This window comes from Centruroides sculpturatus, unplaced genomic scaffold (genome assembly GCF_000671375.1).
Source record: "Centruroides sculpturatus isolate CEXI.00-Female unplaced genomic scaffold, Cexi_2.0 scaffold153, whole genome shotgun sequence".
Lineage (NCBI taxonomy): Eukaryota > Metazoa > Arthropoda > Arachnida > Scorpiones > Buthidae > Centruroides > Centruroides sculpturatus.
Window position 1 is genome coordinate 117,286 of NW_019384491.1, and position 25,695 is coordinate 142,980.

The following is a 25,695-nucleotide window of genomic DNA, read 5'->3' on the forward strand; positions in this document are numbered from 1 at the left end:
ATTAATTTAAACTCAAATAGTTTGAAATTTCATTAGTTTATAACTGTACTTTGTCCTGGCCAGGGATTTATATGTTAAGGAATTTGGTTAGTTTGAAATATGGCTACTTCAAAATTTGAAGTGAAAATTCTGTCTGAACTGTAATATACATATGCTACTATGCATATGTAGCTAGAACTATTTCTAAGATTATCAGCACAAAACCTTTCTCACTAATTTCGGGAAGGCCTATTAAGAAGGCCGAAAACGTTTGTACTCCAGTTAATAAGGCTAGAAATTAGTGAGAAAGGTTTTGTGCTGATAATATACATATGTTAACTCGTTCATTTAGATTGTAGTGACTTCATACTATAAGAGAACAATACACCAAGAATAACTCTAATCTGGTCAACATGGCTTTGCTTTTACTGTAACACATTTTCAGGTGTTACCTTAGCCATGGACTATCCTTCTTTCTCTTATCTCATAAAATACAGCTGGGTTTCAGGATTGCAAATTTGGGCTACAAGTAGCAGATAGATATATTTGTATGGATCTAGACTACTTCATTTGGGTGACTTATTACTTTTTGGGCCACATTAAAAAAAAAATATTAATTTAATTATAATTATTAAATTTAGCAAGAAATGGTGCCTAATACCTACCTCTAGCATTTAATTATTAATAATAATAGTTAATAGTAATATAGCCCCAATACAATTTAGCAGTCATTTGATTTTAATATGTAACTTTCAGGTTTGGATGTTTATATTTGTATTCAGTGGAATGTGAAATTCTTTTACAATTTCTAATTTTTTTTCTTTTTTTTGTTTGTTTACCTCCATAGTCTTTATGACTGTTATCTTTTCTGATATTGACAAAATCTTCAGCATTCTCCTGTAGACCATTTTTATTTATTAGAATGAAAATGATCCTTACTTTGATTAACTAGTTACTATTAGTGATAGAAATCTTAACATGTGATTTTTCAAATTTTACAGTGAAATTTATACAGTATGAATAAAAAAGTACAATGTAAATTGGTTTCACCATCTGTCATTTAAGTGGTCACGTCTATGTAATTGCCAACTTTTGAAAGTATCAATTTTTTTCTCCATTGACTTAAATGAAAATATTTGGCAATTAATTGACTGCATGACATGACCAGCAGTCAGGAGTTCTTAAGTTATATGTCAATTTAATGGTCAATTAATATAAAAAAATTTTTAAAAATATTTCCAAAATATTGAAAGATTGCAGAGAATTCAGCAAACATCAGGGAAACAGAAACAATTATCACCAGAAATACTTATTTCATATATATAAAACTTTACATTAATTTGTGGTAATGAGTCTTTTTATTAATTTAAAATGAACTATAATTAAATAATAAATATATTTTATTTTAAAAATATCAATATAAATAAAATTTGATCATTGACACACATCCCTTCATCATGCTATTTGTAGAAATTTATTTCCATATCATTTATGATTTTTAAGAAATTTTTAACTATTTTAAAATGAATAATTAAATTTAATTAATTGTATTAAATAAAGAAATATTTTAATGTAGCAATTTTTTCATAGTTCATGATTAAAATAGCCAGTAAAAATGACTACAGTATATCTCAGTTTGTTTTAGTTTAAATTTCATAAGTATTATTAAAACTTTAAATTAAATTAAGCAAGTTTAATACATAACTGCATAAGTGTTATTGTTGTTTTCCTTAGTAAATACTTAACTATCATATAACTAAAAGCATACTGTATTTTCATACATATAAGAACATGTTCTTATACATGACATTCACAGAATCAAGAACCAAAAATGGTTCTGTAAATGTTATTTATATATTTGATCTGTTAATATACTATGTGTATATTATATAGTATTATATGCTATTATACTTGGATATAACCAAGTATAATAGCATACTCTTAGAGATGGGGAAAAATCAGCAGTATTTTGCACAAAGTACCTAAAAGATTCACTATTTTTAAAACAATTTTTATAGCATCAGAAATATATTTTTTTAGTTTGGCTTTTTATTTTTAATGTAGTTATCACAGAGATGTCATTTAATAGTTCTGTATCTGTACATTTATATTTAATTTACATTGACACAGTATTTCAGTGTTCTTATAAGCCAAAACAAGCTAGCACACACAAGAGTATACTCTTATAAGCAAATTATTTCAAAAATGCTAAAACCAGAAATTTTCATTTATAAGAGCCTGCTTTTATTTGTGCATAAATACAGTATAAGTTCTTATGTACTATCAAAACAGAAAATTTTTTCTTTGAAATTTTTAGATTAAGTATCTTCTATAGAAAGAATATTATTTTCATTTATGTTGACAGATTTATTAATTATGAAAAACATATTGTATAAATTAATACAATAAAACTTTTTTAATGGTGAACTATATTGAATTCTATTATTTCAAAACACTTAATTAGATCTAGTTATCTTAAAGTTTAGAAAAAGTTAACAAAGTATGATAATGCAAGGCCAAAATGCCAAAGAAATGATCCTTCCACTAAAGTTCATAAAATTCAAAAACTTTATTAAACTATATATGACAATAATGGACTTCTGACTACAAAAGTTATAATTTCAACAATAATAGTTAGTATAAAGCTCAAATATTACAAACTACAAATTCAATATTTACAACAATAAAATGTTTATTAATACTATTTACAAAAATACAGTAATTTAAAATTTTAAACAATTAGCCTGATTAGGGAAAATAACCTAGCAAAAGAAAAACCCTTAATCAGTACCAATTCGATCAAATGGTTATTATCAATAGCTTACAATTCCATTGCTACATACTGACCAGCTGGAGTGAGGTTGTCTTGCTATATCAGTTTTTATACACTGAGAGGTCAGACTTGGGGGAAAACCCCACAATTTTATTAAAAAATTTTCCAAAGGAAAATTCATTTTTTGTTTTGAAAAGGAAATATATTTAAATCTCAGAAAAAACTTTTGCCATTTTATTACTGGAGGATGAGTGCATTTCTCTTCCTGGAGTCGTTTCCTTTCCCAGGGAACTCAGAATGTGTCACCGGGAACTACAACTAAAAATTCACTATTGGTGGAAAATGACAACGTGACTTGGAAATAAAGAGGAGACCTCAAGGAACAGTGAGATGGGTTGAGAGTCTGCAAGAGTATTCCCTCTGTGCCAGCCGAAAGGATTTATCATCATCACTCGTTGCTGTGCGCTCCTCCCTAATATCCTGTGTTTCTCCGGGAACACCTATGAAGAACCAATGGATCTCAACTTTCGATAGACTTTAACCACCATCCAAGGCAACAAAGACATTTCCAAGGCTCCCCAATGACTCCACAACCATCTGGAAATCCGTACACAGTGCTTCAGGTATTTATAACGACCCGCGATATTATGTAAGCTCTCTCTCTCTCCAACTCAGTTCTCACGAAGAAGCTTTAGGGTAAATACCCTTTTGTGGAACTAGTTTAATAAACAAATTTTGTTATTGTTAGAATTGTGTTGGGTGCACTTCAAGTGGGTGCACTTCAAGTGGTCTCCATCTCGAGTCCAACCACCCACAAACGCGACTGCTCACACGTAAATGTGAACGTAACGGTTTCCATGTTTACCCAGAAGACACAGTGGTGTCAGTCCTGACAAATTAGTCATTGCAGTCTTCTCTGATGCAGTGTCAACCCTTCGGTCCTGTGGTGCCGAAGCATAGGGGGGCGCTTCGTGCATTGTCACAACACTGTTAGTTTGCATGTTGAACATGTTTACAACCAAATAAAACAGGAGTCACTCTGACTTTTTTAAAGCAATCTCTCATTCATTCTCCAGGTTACTTTTTCACTTACTGTAACTTATAGTATCAACCAGAAATGAAAGTGCAACTGACAATATTAAAAAAATGGAGAATTTTTACGACTGAGTTTCTCAAGCAATTTTATTTTTGAATCAAGGTTGCTTGTTGTTCTCTATTATATCTGTTTTGTTAGCACAATGTTGCTGTTGAGAACATATCATACAGGAACACTTTAAGAGGAAAAAGGTTGCTTTATTGGCTTGGACGGATATGCATTTCGGGCTTAATGCCCCTCTTCAGTCCTATTATTATTACATAATTATCAAATTGGTTACAGGTATCAAAATTTACAGAATACATTTAAATAATTAGTATACGCGTACAGTGATTTATATGATAAAATACAATTACCTGAGATAGTGACCATTAAGCTGGTATGACACATGAGATATATATACACATATTTAAAAAAGGGGGGATGAGCATATAGTGCTAATGGTTCAATATACAGACACACATCTCTTCTGTACTATGTCACATCCTACAGGTATTTCGTTATTATTTTTATAATTTACACCTTTTTAATATATACTTTTTTAGTTTTGTGCATTCCACTTTTTAATTTAACACACATTATACTATCCTCAGGTGTCTGTATATTGAACCATTAGCACTATATGCTCATCCCCCCCTTTTTTAAATATGTGTATATATATCTCATGTGTCATACCAGCTTAATGGTCACTATCTCAGGTAATTGTATTTTATCATATAAATCACTGTACGCGTATACTAATTATTTAAATGTATTCTGTAAATTTTGATACCTGTAACCAATTTGATAATTATGTAATAATAATAGGACTGAAGAGGGGCATTAAGCCTGAAATGCATATCCGTCCAAGCCAATAAAGCAACCTTTTTCTTCTTAAAGTGTTCCTGTATGATATGTTCTCAACAGCAACATTGTGCTAACAAAACAAATTTTATTTTTGTTTATTAACAGTAAAATTGTATTGGATCAAGATCGATTCATGTTCTATAATTATTACTTTTTTCATCAAGTTATTTTTTTTGCAGCTATTTACCATTGCAATTGCCACATGAATAAAATTTTTACAATTTCAAGATCTTTTAATCTTTGTAATCACATTTCAATTTCGTCTTCAATTTTACAAAATGGCTTTTTTGAATATTTTTCGTTCTGAATATTTAGGATCATTAAGTTATGTTGCTAAGTTTATTATGTTTAAGAAAATCTATTCTGCTAGACAAAGTACCAATAATCCTCTTATTAATGCAAATGAAGTACTAGCAGAAGTGTTGAGATAGCAGTTAAGGTTTAACAGTTTAACACAGGGGTGGGTAAGCAAAAGTTCAGTGGGAGCTGAAATGTAGGTTTTGCAAAATTCATGGGAGCCGCAGTTCTGTAATTTTTAAATTCTGTACTGCGATTTTATTATATAATATAAATATAATATAAAACAAATATTGAATTTTTTTAATAAACATATTTTCACAAAATTGTGGAAATAAAATTGTAAAAATAATAGTAAAAAGCAGAAATTAACACTTTCAGCAAGAGCCGCATGTAACTCAAAAAGAGCCGCATTTGCCCATGTCTGGTTTAACATTACTCACTCTCTAAATCTCAAAGTAACTGAAATAAAATGGAAAATAATGTAAATAATTAAACATAACTATAAATAAAATCTCTTGCTACCTTACAAAAATATAAATAAATAATGGAGTTTTTGCAAAGTTTAAGTGAAATAATTAATTGCTGTCATAATTGAAAGGTCACCTTTATTTAGAGGCCATTTTGTTTTGTTGTTTTTTTTATTTCAAAGATGATCTATTAAAGCTGTTTCCACTGTACATGTCATATATATATATGAAATCTTATTTGGAACTAAACATTCATACTGTATAAATTTGATTGACCAATAACTCAATAAGTTGTCAAATCACAGATGTGTGAGTTAATTTTTAAATTTTCAAAATCTAAAACATCATATTTTTAAAGTGATAAGATTTAATTGGTCAATTTATGTTTAAGAATAAGATAGTCATTTTAGAAATAAAATATCATTAAAATTTTGAATTTTATGTCAGGCAATCAGAGGCATACTTCTATACAATACCAATCTTCAATTTCATGACATAATCCAGCCCCTTAAAACTGCAAAAGAAAGTGCACAAAATTAGACATGAAATAAAAATGTCTGGATCTTAAATTTTGAGTTGACAAAATCCAATTTCAAAATTACTTTGATTTATAAAAGTGCAGAAATATTGAGTCTATAGGAATTGAGACTAAAGTAAAATTTTGAGTTAAGGAAGTTTGACTTATTGAAAGTCTATTGTATAAGATTATAGATATTGAAAAACATTTAAAATTGTTAAGAATTTATATTATATATATTTGTGTTTATAGAGTCTTATTATGTAAGTAAATACATAATACCACATATTAACATGGTGTTATGTATTTAGTTATTGTTTTATATTCAGAATAGAGACCAAATAATTCCAATTTTTCTGCTTATAATTTTGCTGTTTAAATTAAATTATTAAAATGATTGGCCTAAAGATAAATGATGCATTCATTTTGTATAAATGTTAATAATTAGAATTTTAAATTTAATAGAAACGTCTGGAAAAAAAGATTGACTTAAAGCGAGATGTGAACCCTGAACTTCTGCAAGCTGGGCAGGTATGTTATTAGTTGTTTTCCTGCCTATCTTTAGGCCAAATTACCTTAATAATTTAATTTAAAATATCAAAATTACAGCAGCTCAATGCAATGTAATTTGAATTTTTTTTATTATTTAGAATTTCATTCAAGTGTTTGTTTGATTAGCTTTGTATTAATTTTAATTTTTAAAAATTTTTATCTGTAAATAAATATATATATTTTTGTTATTATTTATTTAAAATATTAGAGTTACAATATAATACAAAAGCAATATTCTATAAATTTTAAATGATTTATATGTAATAAAAAAATTTTAATTCTTCTAAGAAATTAGTTTTTATTAATATATTTATTTTCCTACTTTCATTAAGAATTATAAAAATTTTAAAGTAAATAATTTAATTTAATTGAAGACAAAACACATTCAGATTATGGATTATAAAGTTTGTATATAGTGCAGTGCAATTTTTAAACCAAAATTTAATATAAATATTTTGTAATTATATAATACATAAGAATTTTGATGATATATAGAATAAAATTATCAATGTTGAATTTTTTGCAGTAAGTAATATTTATAGTTTGAAAATTTTAAAACAAAATCTAAAATCAATATCTATTGCTATACTTCAAATTTAACACTAAATTATATTTTAAATAATAGATTAAAAAACTCTTGTGGATCTGTTTAGATTTTTATATTTTATAATAATTTTAACAAGTAAAATAATTTAAAAAGTTTAAATGTTGTAAATATGAAATTATTTACAATTTTATTTTGTTTCAGGATAGACAGTATGATAGATATTGCTGGATATGCCATAAAGAAGATGGTGAACAGAAGTGTTCATTGTGCCCAAGAATTTATCATGTACAATGTGTAAATAGAGAGAAAATATGTGAAGAAGATTGGATGTGTCCTGAATGTCTCAACATTTCTCTGTCTGATAAGAAATCTTCAGCTTCACCTATATTAGCCATGCTAACAACAGAACAGTTTTGTAGTTTACTTAAATATACTTTACATAGAATGAAAATACATGTTGTAAGTAAATATTAATATACTACTTTAAAAATATTTATTAGTAAATATTATTGGAAAAAAATATATAAAAATACATTAATATATAATATGTATAGGGTGGGGCAGAAAGGATGGGCATTTTAAAAAAAATCACAACATCTGTAATTGTTACTACAAAGATATTTGTCGGAAGATGTGAGTTCATATTGAAATAGCATTTTACAGAATCAAGTGTGTAAAACAACATCTTTCATGTGGTGTGTTTGTTATCAGTGATGCATTTCTGGAGGTGATTTTGGCAACTTCCATGCAAATAGCTTTCCTTGGTTCTTGCAAAGAATGGGCTTATGCTCATATGCACGTGCCTTGAGGTGTCCCCACAAGAAATAATCGCACATGGATAGGTCAGGCAAATGAGGAGGTCAATGAATGTCACCAAACCTGGAAATAAGGCATCCAGGGAAGAGACAACAAATAACGATGCTCTAGCTGTGTGGGCTGTCACTAGGGTTTCTCATTTCCCAGTCTTTTGCTTGTCCTGGGATTTTGGGAAAAAAGTGAACTGTTTCCCAGGATCCCGGGATAGAATTAATTATTTTTAAGATATACAAAATATCTTGAAATCAAATGATATAATTATTTTTCATTTTTTAAAGTAATTTAATATGTTCTGCAACCTACAGAATCATATTAATAATACTGTGTAAGATATATATTAAAAATTATCTTTCAATTATATAGAAATTTTCACAAATAGAAAAAATTTATTAAAGTTTACTGGAAACTGCATACAACAACAACAAAAAATGCTTTGAATTGAGTTGAAAATTAAAAAAAAAAAAAAAGAACTTAGATCACTTCTAACTTAAAAGGTAATTTTCATATTTTAAATAAAACATAATGCAAAATATTATTGTAAATTTTTATAATAAGATTTTAAAAAGCATAGATGGTCAGTACTCTGATCACTCAATCTGATTCTTATTTTAATAATGAAAAATCTTGCTATTGAGAATGCCCTTTCCGATTCAATTGATGTGAGTGAAATCATGTTTAATGCATTCAAAAGAAGACAGATGTTATATGTTTTTTCACCTGTAGCCTGAAAGATTTCTAGTTTGTTTTCAGGATTGTAGTACTTCTTTTACTCTCTAGTATTCTTGATTTGTCTTTCTCAACTGCTTTAATAGAAACATCAAGCTTAAAGCCCAATAATTTGGTAGTTTGTTTGTCTTTAATAATTAGATTTATGAAGAAAATCTTCATACTTGCAGACTTCATACTCATTTGTATCCTTGCCCAATTTGCACAACCTGGCATTACGCAGTTATTGAAGCTACTGGACATGGTTAAAAATTAAGACAGCATAAACACAATTATTTCAGATATTACAGGTTCTGACAAGTAAAGAATTTTCAGAGTCCTGCCACAAATAAGTTATGTATTGATTATTGACCATTTGGACATGCCATAATGAACAAAAATTTAAAAAACTAATAAGTAGGTTTAAAATTAATGAATACAAATGTATTTTGATAGTTTATGAGTTAATTATACTTTCTATTTTCAAAATTTCCTCAATCTTAACACAAAATAAGAAAAAAGTGAACTTTTAAAAAAAATACGTAATTTCCTGGGATATTTCCAAGGTTAAAAGAACAACTGGGATCTCATTTGAGAAACCCTAGTCGTTGCCCCATCCTGTTGAAACTGCACACATCTGATGGGAATTCATTTCCAATCTATGCAAAGATGTGGAAACATATTCTCATCAGATGTATATGAACTGAGCAATCTCCTTTGTGTATGATGTTTCCTCAGTCCTACACAAACACATGGCGTTCTATCATCCATGGCTCCATGCCTTTAACTGAAAAGACAATGGTAAGACCTCACTACTTTCACGCTACCTGCCACACATCTGTCACTTTGCCTGGTGGTGAATTGTAGCCATTTCAAAATGCCCGTCCTTTCTGCCCCACCCTGTATTTGTTGTTATCGTACCATAACCAGTTTTTTCTGTTTTTTTTTATTATTATTTACATTATAAATTATTCAATTAAAATATTTATATATTTAATTTTGTACAAATGTAAAACTATTTAATTTTGTATAAAATTAAATTTATAGTAGAGATATTGATTAATTTTATTATTAGTAAGAAATTAAAAAATAAAAACATATGAATTTTCTGCATGAAATAGCAGATATATATTTTTTAAAAATTTCATAAAATATTCTTAATCTCTTAATCTTATAATATAATGGAGATGGGTTGATAATAATAATAATAATAAGTGCAGAGTCCAAACAGTTAGGAGTTGAAAGTTGAAATTTGGTACACAGGGTACATCATGAGAATGTACATTAAGAAGGGATTTTTTGAAATTTTTCCCTGTGGGGGAGAGGGAGAGTTAAGGATTACCCTGAAGAACTCCGTTTCTACTGTACTATTTTAGATGTGGTCTTTTTATTTTGTGTTTTTGTGAGAAATCAAACATAATTTTAGACCCATCTAAAAATTCTCTAATTAGTCTTGGAAGAGGGGGACCTAATTCTTGCAATCAATGAAAACAGGTAAGATCGGCTGTAATCTAATATTCTTAATCTTTACTATCATTACTTTTTGCCTGAGCAATGCTGGGCTCATCTACTAGTTTCGCAATACAGTAGAGCATCAATTAACCAAATCAATTGGGGTCTGGGGTTGTTCGGAAAATCGATTTTTCAGATAACTGATTATGTACAAAAAAAATATATTAACTTATCCTATGTTGAAATTCGTTCAAATCCTGGCACATTCTTAAGTACCCTCTCATGGTCGCACCAGTGCTGCCAGCTAAAACAGACACACCAACAAAAATAATATTGGAGTAGCCCAAGACATAACCAAAGATTGCAGCACCACAGCACTAGTGGAAATTTAAATTTGTTGACTGAAAAGCTTTCGGTTAATTGACGTTTCGGTTAATTGATATTCAGATAATCGATGCTCTACTGTATTTATATTAATTTTCAGGTAGTGATTGTATAGTTTTTCAAAGTAACTATACCTTGTTTCTCTTTTGACTTCTTACATTAGATATTTCTAAAAACTATATTTCTACATAAAAAACTATATTACCACATAAGGTCTAGGTAAAAAATTTTATTTAAATTTTTATTTTTATATTATATATAAATTGACAATCCAGACTTGGCACATGGATAATGTGTCACCTATGCTTAATTCAAATTTTGCATTTCTTATGCAGCTGTGAATGATCATAAAAATGTGTATTGAAGTTGAATATAAAGATACATGCCAGACATTTTAAAATAATGCCTGTTTATATTATATTTTGCAAAATTTATAATATAGGATTTTGATTAGTTTTCATTGTTCTTTTCCAGAATACCATAACTTTTTGGTAAAATTATTTTTATTATATAAGCAGTTATAGTTTTATTTGTGTTTTTTATATATTTTATTGTAAAATAAAGTCTTAATAAAAAACAATATTTATAGTTTTCTATGTTTTGTGTATGCTTTTTCTTGAATTTATAATTAAATAACAGAAATAAAGAACTATTAAAATTTTAACATTTTTAATTCTGAAGTAAATAAAAGTAAATTTGAAGAATATTTGATTTAGCTTAAGCCTTGATTTACACAGTAGATTGGTTCTGTGTAAGAGTGAAATTGTCTAAATCAAGACTAACATTTGTATGGAAAATGAAGGGATAGATTATTTTTTATTAACCATTATAAAATGAATGAAAATAAAATTTCATTCTGTAGCTTTTTCACTTGTTAATAAAGAAATAATTTTTTTTCTCCTTTTTCCCGTTGAAAATCTTATGTCACGTTTGCTACTAATTTCTTCAATTTCAATGTTTTTAGTCAATTTCAGTTAATTTCTTCATTTTTAGTATTGTTTGGTAATTTGTTTATCAAAGACTTTGATGGTTTTGTCATGTTCATTTCAAAGCTAGATTTTTATTTCTTTTTAATTATTTATAAATTTCCTGATATTAAACTAAGACATGCAACGAACATTTTAAAATTATATCTTGTTCGATTTTTTTCCATTCTGCCAGTAGAACCTGAGGATGTTTATATCACTTGAAATTTTTTTTTTTTTTAATAAATAGTTTTGTTCTTTTAACTGGATTATGGTGTTGAAGTGTTCTTATATTGTATACATCCAGTTTATGATGGTGTTTAACTTTTTAAACACAAAATTGGCCTAAACCTGCCCTTTCAGTTAAAAAGAAATTGGCCGATTGAAAAGTAGTTAGACTAGCTTTGTTGTACAAGTTCTTCTTGTAGCCTGAGGGGTAAAAACAATTTAGTCATTAGCAGTAGAGATGGAGTTAGTTTTCAAAGCTTAAAAAGTTAAGGAGTCAACATTTTACAAATCAGTAAGGAGTACAATGCCATTTTTTCATATCAATAAGGAATTATTATTTTTGCTTTTAGATGTTTGTTTAACTAATGTTTTTAAATTTTGTCCATTTTTCAAATATTTTTTTCAATATTTATGTTCTTAAGGTTTAAATGTTTTGAGTCTGTACTCTGAGTTCAAGTGGCTTGAGAACATTGATGCAAACATACAATGATTTTTAAAATCAAACATATCAGATCTGAAGCTGAGACATAGACATTTTATATCTATTAAATTGCTGACTCTTTAACTGGTTTAGCATCCTTATTTTATTGATTTAGAGGATTTATAATGGATATTTTTCTATGCTTTTTTCCATAACTCCAATTTTGGAGTTATGGAAAAAAGCATAGAAAAAAAAGCAAAAAAAAAAAATTATCTTTGATGCTATTTATGGTTTTTAACATCATTGTTGATTTCCGAATAACAATAATCTTTTAAGAGTAATTACAGGTTTCATAAAATGTTATTAAATAATTTATTTTAAAATTATAATGGTTCAATTGTCATATTTTATTAATTTGTTTTATTTTCTTTTTAGTGAATAAAAATAAATTATTCAATAATTGCTAATTTGTATTTCATAAAAATTGAAATAATTAAATCTGTTGTAAATTAATTATATTTTATGATTAAAATTATTTTCATGAATTTATTGCAATTATTTTTTCATAGCCAGAAGATTTTAATATTGATAATCCCAGTTCTGTTGTTTATCCAATGGATTTTAATATCTTAGAAAAGGTTTGTACATATATTTATCATTTTGTAGTGCAAATGTAATCTGTTATAGGCTGACCATACATAATGTTTTGAGTGGGATAGTATCAATTTTTTCATTCCACCATTTTAGTAAAATTTTCACTTTTGCCTTGTTTTTTGAAAAAAATAAAATAAAACTCTATAGTTTGTACATGGGTTAGAAATATAATAGTGGCAACATTTTTATAGAAACCCAATGCAATGCAATCAGCTAATGCCATCTAGACCTGATGTACCAGCACATACCTACTTTATCTCAGAGCAAATGGACTTTACCATCCAACTCCATGAACCTATGCAGTGAGAAGAAGAGAAAGGTGTATTACTCTCACCCAGTCTAATTGTGATGTTTTCAAAATTGGAGCAGCAAAGTTGGATAAAGATTAAAAGTGCCAGAGATGTACTGTATGACAGTGTCACCAAGGACTTTTAGAGGCTTGTGGGAAATCTGCATTATCATACAGAACAATAGCAAGATGGATAGAAGCCTTCAATGAGGGACACAAAAATGTGAAAGATTAGCCTCATCCAGGTTGTCCCCATGCAAGTGAAGAATAAGTGAATGCTGTTTTCGTGTTTCTGGATATAGATTTGCACCAAATGATTAGTGAATTAGCCCAAGGGACTGGGTTGTTGCATACAAGGGTGCTAGACATTGTGAAGAAATGGTTGAGAATAAGAAAATTCCATCACAATGATTACCACATACTCTGACTGAAATGCAGAAATTGCAACAATATGACTCTGCTCATACCCACTTTGAGCACTACAAGTGCGAAGGAGAGGCTTCCTTATGCTGTATGATTATGCTAGATGAGACATGGGAAAGATTATATGAGCCAGAACTGAAATGGCAATCAAATGAGTGGCAACATTGTGGGTCACCACAAAAGTTGTGGTGACCCACAATGTTGCCACTCAGTTGCTCACCACAAAAGTCAAAATTTTGTCAGAACCCCAGCAAGGTGAAATCTATGGTTATTTTTTTGTATGGTTGCAATGGTGTTATTCTGACACATGCTGTACCTCCCAGGCCAGATCATAAACACATTATTCTACATTCTTGGAACACAGTCAGTGGCCAGTTTGAGAAAAAAAATGGAAATGCTTTCTATATAACCCACCCATCATCTTGCATGACAATGCTTGAACATATGTTGCACAATGTGTGGCTACATTGTTCAGTCACTGGGGCTGGGAAATTCTCTACCATCCACTGTATTCTCTGGATTTAAGCCCTGTTACTTCAACTTGATCTCTAAAATGAAGGAATCACTGCATGGAAGGCAGTTCAGAACTATTCCAAATATTCTTCAGGCAGCAGATCACCAAACAGGCTCTGTTGATTGCATCCTTCAACTTCCACATTGCTGGTAACAGGTCTTACACTGCTGGTGACTACATTGAAGGACAGTAAAAATCTGAAACATGTATGTTTTTATACAAATTGTAATTTCAGAGTTGTCATTATTAAAATTCCAACCCTCATATATTAAACACATTTGTGTATTGTAATCTGAGCTCATAATTTATTAGAAAATGTTTATTCTGTGTTGATAAGGGTCATTAATTTGAATAGTTACTGCTGAGGGATATGTCTGAATGGTCAGAAATACAGAATTGTACCAGTGAATTTAAGGAACAGAAACTGATAAAATTCAATTATTTGATCAGTGGGCGCTAATGAAGACAACAGTAACCAAATACTTGGAGACATAAAATGAAGAAAAAATTGATGTAACTTATGAGTCAAAATATTTAATGAAATGTATGAAAAGAATGTTGAATTTCAAGATTTTAATAATAATATAATATTAGTCTATTGTTTTCAGGAATGCAGCTTCTGTAGAAAGAATATTTTCACTCATAGAAATAGAAGGTAAGAATAAACATTGAAACCAAGAAAGAAATGCTAATTATAAAACAAAATTGTGACTCACATTGCAATAAGTCTTATGGTAAAATTGCAAGTGACCAGAACATATTAACCAAATGTTTGATTTTCTGGAGTCAATACTTTTCAATGAAGTATTGACTTTAGAAAATCTACATCAACTGAACTGTTTAATTTAATATTATATTGTAAAGAAATAACATTTATTTGTTATTAGTTTTTGGAACATAATATCTTTTAAAGAAATTTATACTTTTTTTTTACACCAATATCACTAATAATATTTTTAATAATGCTTATCTCTATTTTTTGACAGAATTTTAATAAAAGAGGGTCTGTATTTATCAATTTCATCTTCCCCATTTTGTTTTGATCTCAAGAAATTATGGTCAGCCTAACCTATTATCAAAACTTTTACTTAATTGTGTATAAAGTAGATGTGTGTTACATTTTGTAGAAAAGTAAGAAATGTAAATAATATACTGTAGACACTCCCTATAACGCTTAGATACGTTCCACGTTATTCGAATTTTACGTTGTAGGAATCATTAAATACATGAGCCAATCGCAGCCCGACATGTGTGAAGTTTACGGACTAAGGCTGTTTGAAAGGTTTTCTTTTATAAAATTAACCGATTATAGACTAATTCCACTCAACATTTCCAAAACATGTATAATTTTTTGGGAATAATCCGTATAAACTATGCTATAAACAAAAAATTGCAGGATTACTTACCGAGTATGCACCGTTCGACTACGCCGTTGCTCAAGCTTGTTTTCGTTGCAGAACAGCGCACGAAACGGCGGCCGCAATTTTTGATAACGAATTTTTCGCAGAGAAATAACTTGACCTTTGGAGACATCATTAATATAAATAATTTTTATGGCTGTTGAATAAGAAATGTTTCTATCACAAGAAATGTATAAAATTAGTGCTGTATTAGACTTACGGTACCTAATTTACATACTGTACAGACGATAATAAACTCAACTTACTAGCCTAAACTCTCCGTAACGTGGCGCTAGACGGCGGAAATTGTATATATAATTATAATAAAGTTACAATAAATTAAGTTAATATATAATTATATATACAGTACCTAATTTATATATAATTAATATATAATTATATGTACAGTACCTAATTTATATATAATTTATATATAATACTAAACAGACGATAGCAAACTCAATTTAGCCGCTCCGTAGCGTGGCGCAGGGTCGGAGGAAAGTAGTTCGGCTGCTCATCCACTATTGGTCCAGACTCGACCAATCTTGTCGCGACAGGAGTCGGCGATGACGTTTTACGAGTCACTTCATACGAATACTGCTACAATTTTTTCGCTACGTTATAGGAATTGTCGTTATAGGAACCCACATTATAGGGGGGTCGACTGTATATGAAAATTCTGAGAAATAAATTATTTTAAATATCATAAGTTTATACAGGGTGTTAAGAAATTAGATTAACAAAATGAAAAAAAATGAAATGCATTTCTGATGGATGGAACCAATACATGCAATTTTGATAATATGAACTGGATGTTACCATAACCCCTAATATGAGATATAGGATCCTAAACATTTGATAGTGGTTGCTACTTTGTGATGCACAAATACCATACAGAGATGCCTGATATTACTGTTAAACATTTTGTTAAAATTTTGCATTGACTGCTGTTAATTCACATTGTTCTAAATACCATCATGAAAACTTTCTTTATGCTGAATAATCTGCAAGCTTAAGCCTTGTATAGTTTGGTGATGAAAGGAATGTAGCACTGTTCCTGTAATGCAGACTAGATATTAAAACTATTTTGCCTGACTACTGCCTTTTTATTGTTAATTGCACATAAAATCTGACATGCAATTAAATTGGGTTATCAATAAAGAAATAACAATTAAAAAATATTCTATGTTCTGATTCCAGTTTTCACTTTTCTGAGATGCATCTATCTATGTTTTTAAAACTGCTACACCACAAAACAAGGGGCACAATGATGATGGGCTTTACTATACTATTTGCATTCTATTCAGGATGGCAAAGAAACTTTAAGGGCCTGTATCTCAAGAAGAATTGCAGCAACCTTCAGTCCATATGACCAAAATTGCTTGCATTGACCCCTATATTACCTATTTCATTTTGTCAGTCTAATTTCTTAATGCCTTATATAAAGTAACATAACAATTACATATAAAAAAACTAACATAAACTTTACATTATCTCCCAATCACATAAAATTTCTTACATTGGAATATTCTTGAAGTAGAAAAATCTTTGCAAACAATTACTTTATGTATATAATATACATAAAGTATTATATGAACATGTTTGACAACTAATACTTAATGTTTAGTCTACTTGATTATTATTTTTTTATTGAAATATGGATGAATGACTGTTATTTTGTAATTTGTAATGTGATAAAATTTTAAAAGAAATTGTTTCATATTTTTATTTAGAGAAATCAATGTCTCTGAAATTATTAGCGGTGTCTAGTTTTAAATGACAGCAGCTTGTGGCTGTCTGACATATTGGAGCTGGGTGACAATTACTTACTGCTTTACATAACAAACTATATATACATACATACATACATAATAATGCATTCATAAAATATATTTTTTAAATTTAACTAAATTAATCTAAGATTTAAAATTTTCATTTCTTTCAAATTAATGTTTACAAGTCATAGGATACTCTGCATCTTTTTCCTGACCCATTAATTTTTATTAATTCTTGTCATTTGTGACAGCATTGCAATTTACCAGTGTTATCAAAAATGGCATGGTTTCAAGTATTTCATCATATCACAATATTCACTGAGTGAGCAGGACTGTTTTCTGAGTGGGAGATGGGACTATACTGTTTAACAGTGCTGTCAGAAGAAAGTGCCTGACACTCAACTACCCTAATAGAATTGATTTTATTTTGTATACTATTATGATAAAAAATTAATTTTAATTGTGTATAATAATTTACATACTGACTACATAATAAAAATCAATATGTTGTTTTGTGTTTTTTGGGGGGCTGCAGTTTTGTAGTGCTTATCATGAACCACTACTAGTTTTAAACAAAAAGAATTTAGTTTGTAACATGAATCCTGTCTTGTCTTTCAGAGAAAATGATTAGAATGTATTTTTTAGTCATTGCTTTGAAAAACAACTCCAGAAAATTTTAGAAAAATTGATGACAATTTTTTCACAGATAACTGCAATAATGGTTAGGAATTTGTCACAGCATTAATAGTAAAATTTATTGTAGATCACAAGTGCTAATACATTACTATTAGGATAGGTTTTTTACTCCTGTTCAGTAGGCACTAAATGGGCTTTTTATTAAGCCTGTTAATGGTTTGGCCAGGTCCCAAAGGGATGGTTGATGGCAAGGAACAGGACCCAATATATTCAGGACAGACCATTTTCAAAAAATCCCTGGGGTTTTTTGACTAAACTGGATTCATTTCCAGATCCTTCAGAGCAATAGATTGTTACTTTAACCTCTCTGTCATTTGTCTATCAGTAATTTGATAGTGTTTGTAAAAAGGAATATGAATTATATGAATAGAGTAGTGAGTGTATAAAGGAAATATGAAATATCTTTACACAAGTTTTTTCAAATTTCACAAAATACAATGATTAATAGTTATTGTTTTCATAAAATAATTTTATTTTTCAGAATATCCGTAAAAAAGCATATACAACAACTGCTTCATTTTTAGCAGATGTCAAATGGATCTTGCACAATCACATAACATGTTGTAAGTAATTTTAAAATGTTTTATTAATATAAAAAATTTTCATAGATTATATGTTTTAATTTTTGTTTTGGCTATACTTTTGGCATAAAATTGTGATACATAATTTAAGTCAATATAATAATGATTAATAGCCTGTTCATGAATGATGTCATATACCTTTTTTATAGCTTGTTTGTAAATAAAGTAATTTGAATATTTTGTTAATAGATGAACTATTTAATTTTATTTTTGATTTTGATTTTTTCAATTTAATTTTACATTTCTATGATGTTTACATAGTTTATTAATATTTCTATTTTTATATTATGTAATATATTTATGAGGTTGATATACTAGTCACTATGATAATTTAGTAGGACTAATTATGGCACTTTTACCAGTGGGGTTTTTAGTATTGGTTAATAAGTCTGTGTTTTTTTAGGTAAAAATAAAAGACATTTTTTTATAGAAAATAAAAATTTTCTTCAATAATATATTTACTATTTTCATCAAGTACATTTTGGCATGTTTTGGGGAGCTTCATAGTACCTTGTTTAAAAAAACTTATTTCAGTTTTTTTTTTTTTTGGCAAAAAACTATTTCAAGTGCCATTTTATATTGTGATCAGAAATGAAGCACTGTTTGTTTAAATAATTTTGAAGGGAGCAAAACAAGTGGAAATTGGAAGGAGCAAGGTTGGGTGAATATGAAGGATGACATATGACATTCCAGTCACGCTCCAACCATTTTTGCCAGGTTTACATGCATGTAGTCAGGCATTATCATAGTGGAAGATGACCCTCGTGTGATTCAACAATTCAGGATGCTTCTCCTGAATTACTGTATTTAATTTGTCCAGCTGGTCACAGTATACATTGGAATTGATTGTTTTATTTTTCGGAAGCAGTTCATAAAACAAAATGCCCTTCCAATCCCACCAAATCAAGAGCATGATTTTGTTTGGATAAAGTTTTTTTGGTTTGCCACACTTCTCCACAATCTTTTGTGATTGATGTAAACATAAATAATCCAATTTTCATCCCCCCATCATCATTTGCTTCAAAAATGGGTCACTTTCTTCATATTTTTTGAGAGAATCAGAGATGGAAATATAAATGATTTGATTGTCTTCACTAAGTTCATGTGGAACTCAAACATCAAGCTTGCAGTTGTATCCAAGTTGACACAGATGATTTTCCATACTTGATTTCAATATTTAAAGAATACATGCAATCTCCTGCCTCATATGGCTTGGATTACTGTTGACTAATTCTTTTATTTGATCACTGTCAATCTCAACTGGTCGACCTGTTCTTGGTGCATCTTGAACAGAAAAATCTGTGGAGTGAAACCCTGCGAATCACTTCTGACACACATATTCTTTCATGACATACTTACTGTACATCTCACAATTTTTTTTCTTCAGTTTTTTACTGTTTTTGTGTTGTTGTTTTTGTGTTGCTTATGTTTCTGTGTTGTTTGTGTGCTTGCCGTAGAATGACTGAATCTATGAGTAACTGTTCTTTGACTAATGGGGTACATCAACATAAAAGGTTGAGAACCACTGATCTAACAGGTGCTGACATCTGATTAATGAATTTTTAATTTATTAATCAGATATCAGCACCTGTTAGATCATTAAAGCAAAATTGTTATTTATGTATTTAATACAATCAGATGTTTTATTTTCATTTTACTTACATGCAATATTGAATAATAAATTTTATTCAATATCCACTTATACTTGTTTCTGTGAAAGATGAATGTGACATCATTCTTCCAAGTGTTTGGTGATTGCTTAGAAACTACAGTTGTAAACATTATTTATTGCTGTTGTTAGGTTTCTTAGAATCTTATTTTTTTGTTAAAAAACAATGATTACAGTTTTTGAATGTACTATAAAAAGCTCAAGTTCCATTCTATTGTAGAACATTACTCATTTTAGAATGGAAAAGGATTTAAACAGAATTAGAAGATTTGAGAAAATGCTTGTAAAGAATGTTTTGAAATCTCTCTCTAGAAGGGAGTGTTATTAGTGACTTGTAATTCTGTCAGATTTAAAATAAACATATGTTTATTGTTTTTTGTACAAATAATTGTATAAATCTGTAAATGAACCTATTGGTGTATTTAATCTATAGTTGTAATTTGTTCAGATATAAAAGATAATAATAATGTTTAATTTTATAGGATAAATTTAATTTAGAACATGGTTGAGTCAGTTTAAAGTTACAGTTTGCTGGAAAAATACAAACCACAGAATACCAGGCTAGATTGATGGATCAGATGTAATGTCCTACTATTACATGCACTTATTACATGCTTTTCAACTTTTTCTAAACCACCTATAGATATTAGTTTTGTGTGCCTATTAAAACAAATTTTAGCATATGATTCTTAATTCAATTTTTAATACTGTAACTAGTTATAGCCTTTTGTGTATGTTTTATCTCAGAATTCTTTATGTTTGAGTTTTTAAATATAATTTTATTTCATTAAAAATTTTTTTTGATTAATTGTGAACACACGTAATAAGAATTTATAGACTTATTTAATGTTTCTTAAGTTAGCAGCTAAGTAAACAAACATCTTGTAGGTTTTCTAAGATGTTCAAGATTTCTTTTTATGTAAACATAATGAATGGCTGCATAATGTGCAAGCAATTAAAAAAAAACTTTATTTTTTGTTTTCTGAAACCATGTTTTACTATTTATTGAGTGTTGAACACAAGATTGTGTTATTAATTAAACACTTGGCTTTTTTCCATCTTTATTTTTTATGTAAGTGTAATTTTTCTGTATTACCTGGTAGATAAATATATACACACACTATCAGGTATATACCCTGCAGCTTGGACAACTGATTTTATTACAGGACAATCAGGAGACTAGACCTGGTTGTCCACTGGACAAATATTCTTAATTTCTAACATTGATAAATTAATAATTTTTCTTAATTGTATAAATTTGTCTTTATAGTTTTAATTATATTAGAAGTATTCTTAACATATTAATTATATTTTATAGCATCTCATGGAATGCCCATAATTAAAACAATACTAAAAGTATGTCAAGAAGAATTGAGAGAAATAGAAACTTGCCCTGATTGTTATTTACATGCTTATTCTATGAAAGACAAATGGTTCTCTGAACCTTGTGTAAGTATTTAGCTTATTCATTCAAATATTTGTTATATTGAAAATGTATTTATATACTGCTATTTTAATTTGACGCAGATAGTAAAAATAATTTATGAAGTATATAAGTATGAATAGTGTTTTCTAGATATTACTTGGTTCAATCAAAAAGAAACCAGAATTATTTTTTCAAGCACATTATTTAATATTTACAAAATATTAACAATTAGCAACAAAGCAATAAATGTTAAACATAAATTATGTTAAACATTAAAGTAAGTTTCTTTATATTAACTAAATTAATTAATATTTGATAAATACATTTCTTGATTTTAGAAATGAGTCAAAAATGTCATAATTTACTAATTTATTCAACATCTTCATTAAAAATGAAGGATTTTAATAAACAAATATTGATACTACTGAATAAATGCTATGTATTAATTCAGAGAATATTAATTCTTTTATATAGATTTTCCAAATGCATTACATTTTAACATATACTTTTAATATCTGGCATGTAACAATATTGAATTTTTTTTTTTTTTTTTTTTTTTTTTAACTAATGTTCAAACATCTAACTGTTTATGAAAATTTAGAATTTTTATTAATTTAATAATTATTATATTGCAGATTGTGCTAACTATATAATAAAACTTAAGAAATAATTTTTGTTTGTTTGTAGAGAAAACCACATACTCTTGTTTGGGCAAAACTTAAAGGATTTCCTATATGGCCTGCAAAAGTAAGAAAAATAGAAGTACTTGAAATTTTGAATAATTTTATGTACAGATATAAAAATATTAAGATACACATCAATATTTTTATAATATTTAATTGCATCTGAATATTTTTTTGTCTTAATTTATGTATCAAAGTGATGTTAATTGTTAACATATTTGTAGCTGATGACTTGCATTTGATTTGCATGCAAATTATTATTGGTTAAGTTATAATAATGTATATTTAAAACATGTCTCAATTTACATTTTTATAGTTAAAATGTTAGCTTTTACAAAAATCAAACATAAATTATTATGCTGCTGAAATTTTATTAATTTTTAAGTATTTTATTATTATTTAATGAATTTACAGACATCCTATTAGAAAAAGTTTACAATTTATATTTTAAGTAATATTGATTTGATTTTAATTTAATAAGTATATTACTTTTACTATAAAGTAAAAGTAATATACTTATGTAAAAGTTTTTTTTAGGAAAGTTGTAATTGTGTAAATTATATTCTTTTATATTATACTAAACAGCAAAATATAAACATTCTGACTCAGTTTTTCATTTTAAAATGTGCATATTATAAATATTTAAAATGAAATAGCATTGATCAAGTCAGTTTAAGCTGGAAATAATTTCAGATTTTTGTAAAGCAATTAAACAGACTATTAACTCTATTTATTAATGAAAGCAGAATTTTATACATTGATTTATATAAAATAACTATAATTTGTAATATTTTAAAAATAATTTAAAGGTTACAAAGCATTTTTTTAAAAATAATTTTTTTTACCTCAGGCTGTAAAATCAGCAAATGGAAATGTTGATGTAAGGTTTTTTGGAGGCCATGAAAGGTAAATCTTAAAAATATTAGTATTTTTTTTTTTTTAATAATATTTTCATCTAAGCTACCAAATTATTTTACATACAAAAAAAGTAAGACTGTTTACTGAATTTTATTGCTTTATGCATATTTATTGTAATTTTCTGCATATTATCCACATCATGGAAAAATGCTAGAACAGAAATAAAACATTCACATAATTTGCACTGCTTTATGTCCACATCTCTGAAGTTGTTGAATGGAAAACATGACACTTTTCCAGTACAGAGTTTAGAAGGTATCTCAAACATTCCACTTTTATGATGTGCTCAGAACTTCTCCTGTTCAATTGTTGTTCTTAAATCTCACAACTCAATAAATGCAGGACTTACTATACAGGATATGTGTTTAATCTTTAGTGTAGACTATTACTTGGTCCAAATACATGTTTAATTTCACTGGAAACAGGTAAGTGACCAATCGAGTCTTGAGGGACACAGATTCAAAACCAATTTGAACGTAGATTGAGGGATCCAATCTAAAAAAAATCTGTCTCAAAGACATGGGGTGTGTGCTCCTGATCAGTTATATCCAATTTGCCATGACTCTTTGAATTATTCCCATGTAATTGCATTCTTCATAACTGCTGATTGCTTTTTTCTTCACCACACTTAATGTTTTTTTTTCATAAGCTGATTGCTTTTTATTTGATTGAAATTTGACTGTTTTACACATCTCAAATCCCAGACTCTACATCTTTTTTTGAGCAAATTTTTTTAGTGCAGAAACATGCTTGTTATCCATGGAGAGCCAAGTGGCTCAAGGACTTTTATCAAAGTTTTATACAGAACCAAAGGTCGTGTAAGTCTCTCTATCTCATAAAAAATGAATCATTTTTCATCCAGAATACACATCTATGTATGTGACCCTTTTTCACTCATGCTGTTCAGTTACAGCATTTTTGGACAAAATTCTTAGGATTTGTACAAATCTCTTCAATATTGAATTTTGACCAAACGTCATGACCTCCCATATTTCTTATGTTGTATAGCACTTGTATAAATTTACAGTATTTTTACAGTTTTAATTTCTAAATGTTTTTCAAAATCAAAGTTTTTTCAAACAATGTCCAGATATCAATGATTTCAGTATTTGTTTTTAGTTTCATAAGTAAATATTTATATGAAAACATATAAATAAGAGATATATGTAACAATACATAAGATAAAATTCTAAATATAATATATCAGAGTGAAATTTCACTTTTGATGTGTAACACTAAGTATTTGAATACTTGAGTTTTATGCTAGATATTGTTAATTTATCTAAAAAATAATTTGTGTATAATTTATTTAAGATATAAATGTTATTTATGTTTCAGTCATTTTGGATATGTTATTTATTTTAAAGTGTTAATTTTTTGGTTAGATTTAGTTATTTTGTAATTAAATCAACTATCATTTTATTTTCATTAGAAATAATAATAACTAAAAACTTTTTCTTGGTAGCAATAAAATTAATTTTAAATATTATATTTATGATCTTTTAAAATATTTTAAACAGAGCCTGGGTTCCAGTAGGACATGTTTATTTTCTCTCACGTGATCCACCTCAAGCAATTACATCTCAAAAGAAAAATTTTGAAATTGCTATACAAGAAGTTGATCTACATATAAAATTATTAACACAAAGATTTGGAGGTTATGAATATGCACTTGAAAAAACACCTTTTATTCCAACACAGCTTTACCTTCATCTGAATATTACATTAAATAAAGTGAGTTATTTTTTACTACAATGAAATCTATAATATTTAATAATTAAAATTAAATATATCAAACATTGTGAAGCCTGATATGTTATAGAAACATAACCAAATGATCACCTTAAATAATTGGACTATAACTCCACTAATTTAATGATTAATACTAAGCAATTTGCTACTAGAGGTGGACATTAGGTACCATCTCTTAACTAAATTAATAATTATAATTTTAACAATTAATTAAATAATTTAGAATCATTTGGAAGAAAAGAACTGACCTAGGGTGAGGTTCAAGCCCTGCCTCAGGTCAGTTATTTTTTTCTACCTCTGGTAGCAAAGTACTTAGTATTAATCATTCAATTAGCAAAGGTATTGCCTGATTATTTAAGGCAATTGTTTGGTTATGTTTCTATTGAAATTAAATTTAAAACATTTATTTATTTATTTTAACTCAGTTTTATTTATAAATTTTTTGTGTGCAATTATGATAGATTACTCTCTTATGAAATAATAGTCATTTGTTATGTATATCATAATCTTGCTAAAGGTGATCAATGACACCATATTTTTATATGGTGTCACTGGTCACCTTAATAGGATTACAGTCCATGGTCTGTCTAGTCCAGTATTTCTCAATGGGGGCGATATTGCCCCCATGTGGGTGTTTTTTCATGTTCAGGGGGCGGTTAGTAACAATTTATATTTTGGGGGGCAAAAAACAATTTTCTGGGCGATATAGTAAAATATTATATTAAGAATAATTAGATATTTTATTCGTTATATCATACAATAATTAAACAAATAACATTATACTAGTCACTAGTCTATTCAATGCAGTACAAATTTGGTGTTAGTCTTGGTCCTCGGCATCGGAATTTTGAAGTGAAGGGGGCGATA

At 28.1% G+C, this 25,695-nt stretch overlaps 1 protein-coding gene across 2 annotated transcripts in view; it reads left to right on the top strand.

Annotated features, from left to right (window-relative positions):
• Positions 1–24,929, top strand: part of LOC111621771 (protein kinase C-binding protein 1-like) — a 43,121-nt gene extending 18,192 nt beyond the window's left edge. Inside the window, exons 3-10 of one of the 2 annotated variants that reach the window (XM_023364013.1) lie at positions 6,444–6,509; positions 7,279–7,536; positions 12,618–12,686; positions 18,281–18,362; positions 21,368–21,498; positions 22,163–22,222; positions 23,009–23,064; positions 24,597–24,920. In XM_023364013.1, the coding sequence (XP_023219781.1) occupies positions 6,444–6,509; positions 7,279–7,536; positions 12,618–12,686; positions 18,281–18,362; positions 21,368–21,498; positions 22,163–22,222; positions 23,009–23,064; positions 24,597–24,834 (960 nt within the window). In that variant the 3' untranslated portion in view covers positions 24,835–24,920. Of the gene's footprint in view, positions 1–6,443; positions 6,510–7,278; positions 7,537–12,617; positions 12,687–18,280; positions 18,363–21,367; positions 21,499–22,162; positions 22,223–23,008; positions 23,065–24,596 lie in introns of both variants that reach the window. The other variant, XM_023364014.1, reaches the window with a different exon arrangement.
• Positions 24,930–25,695: the final 766 nt, after the last annotated feature.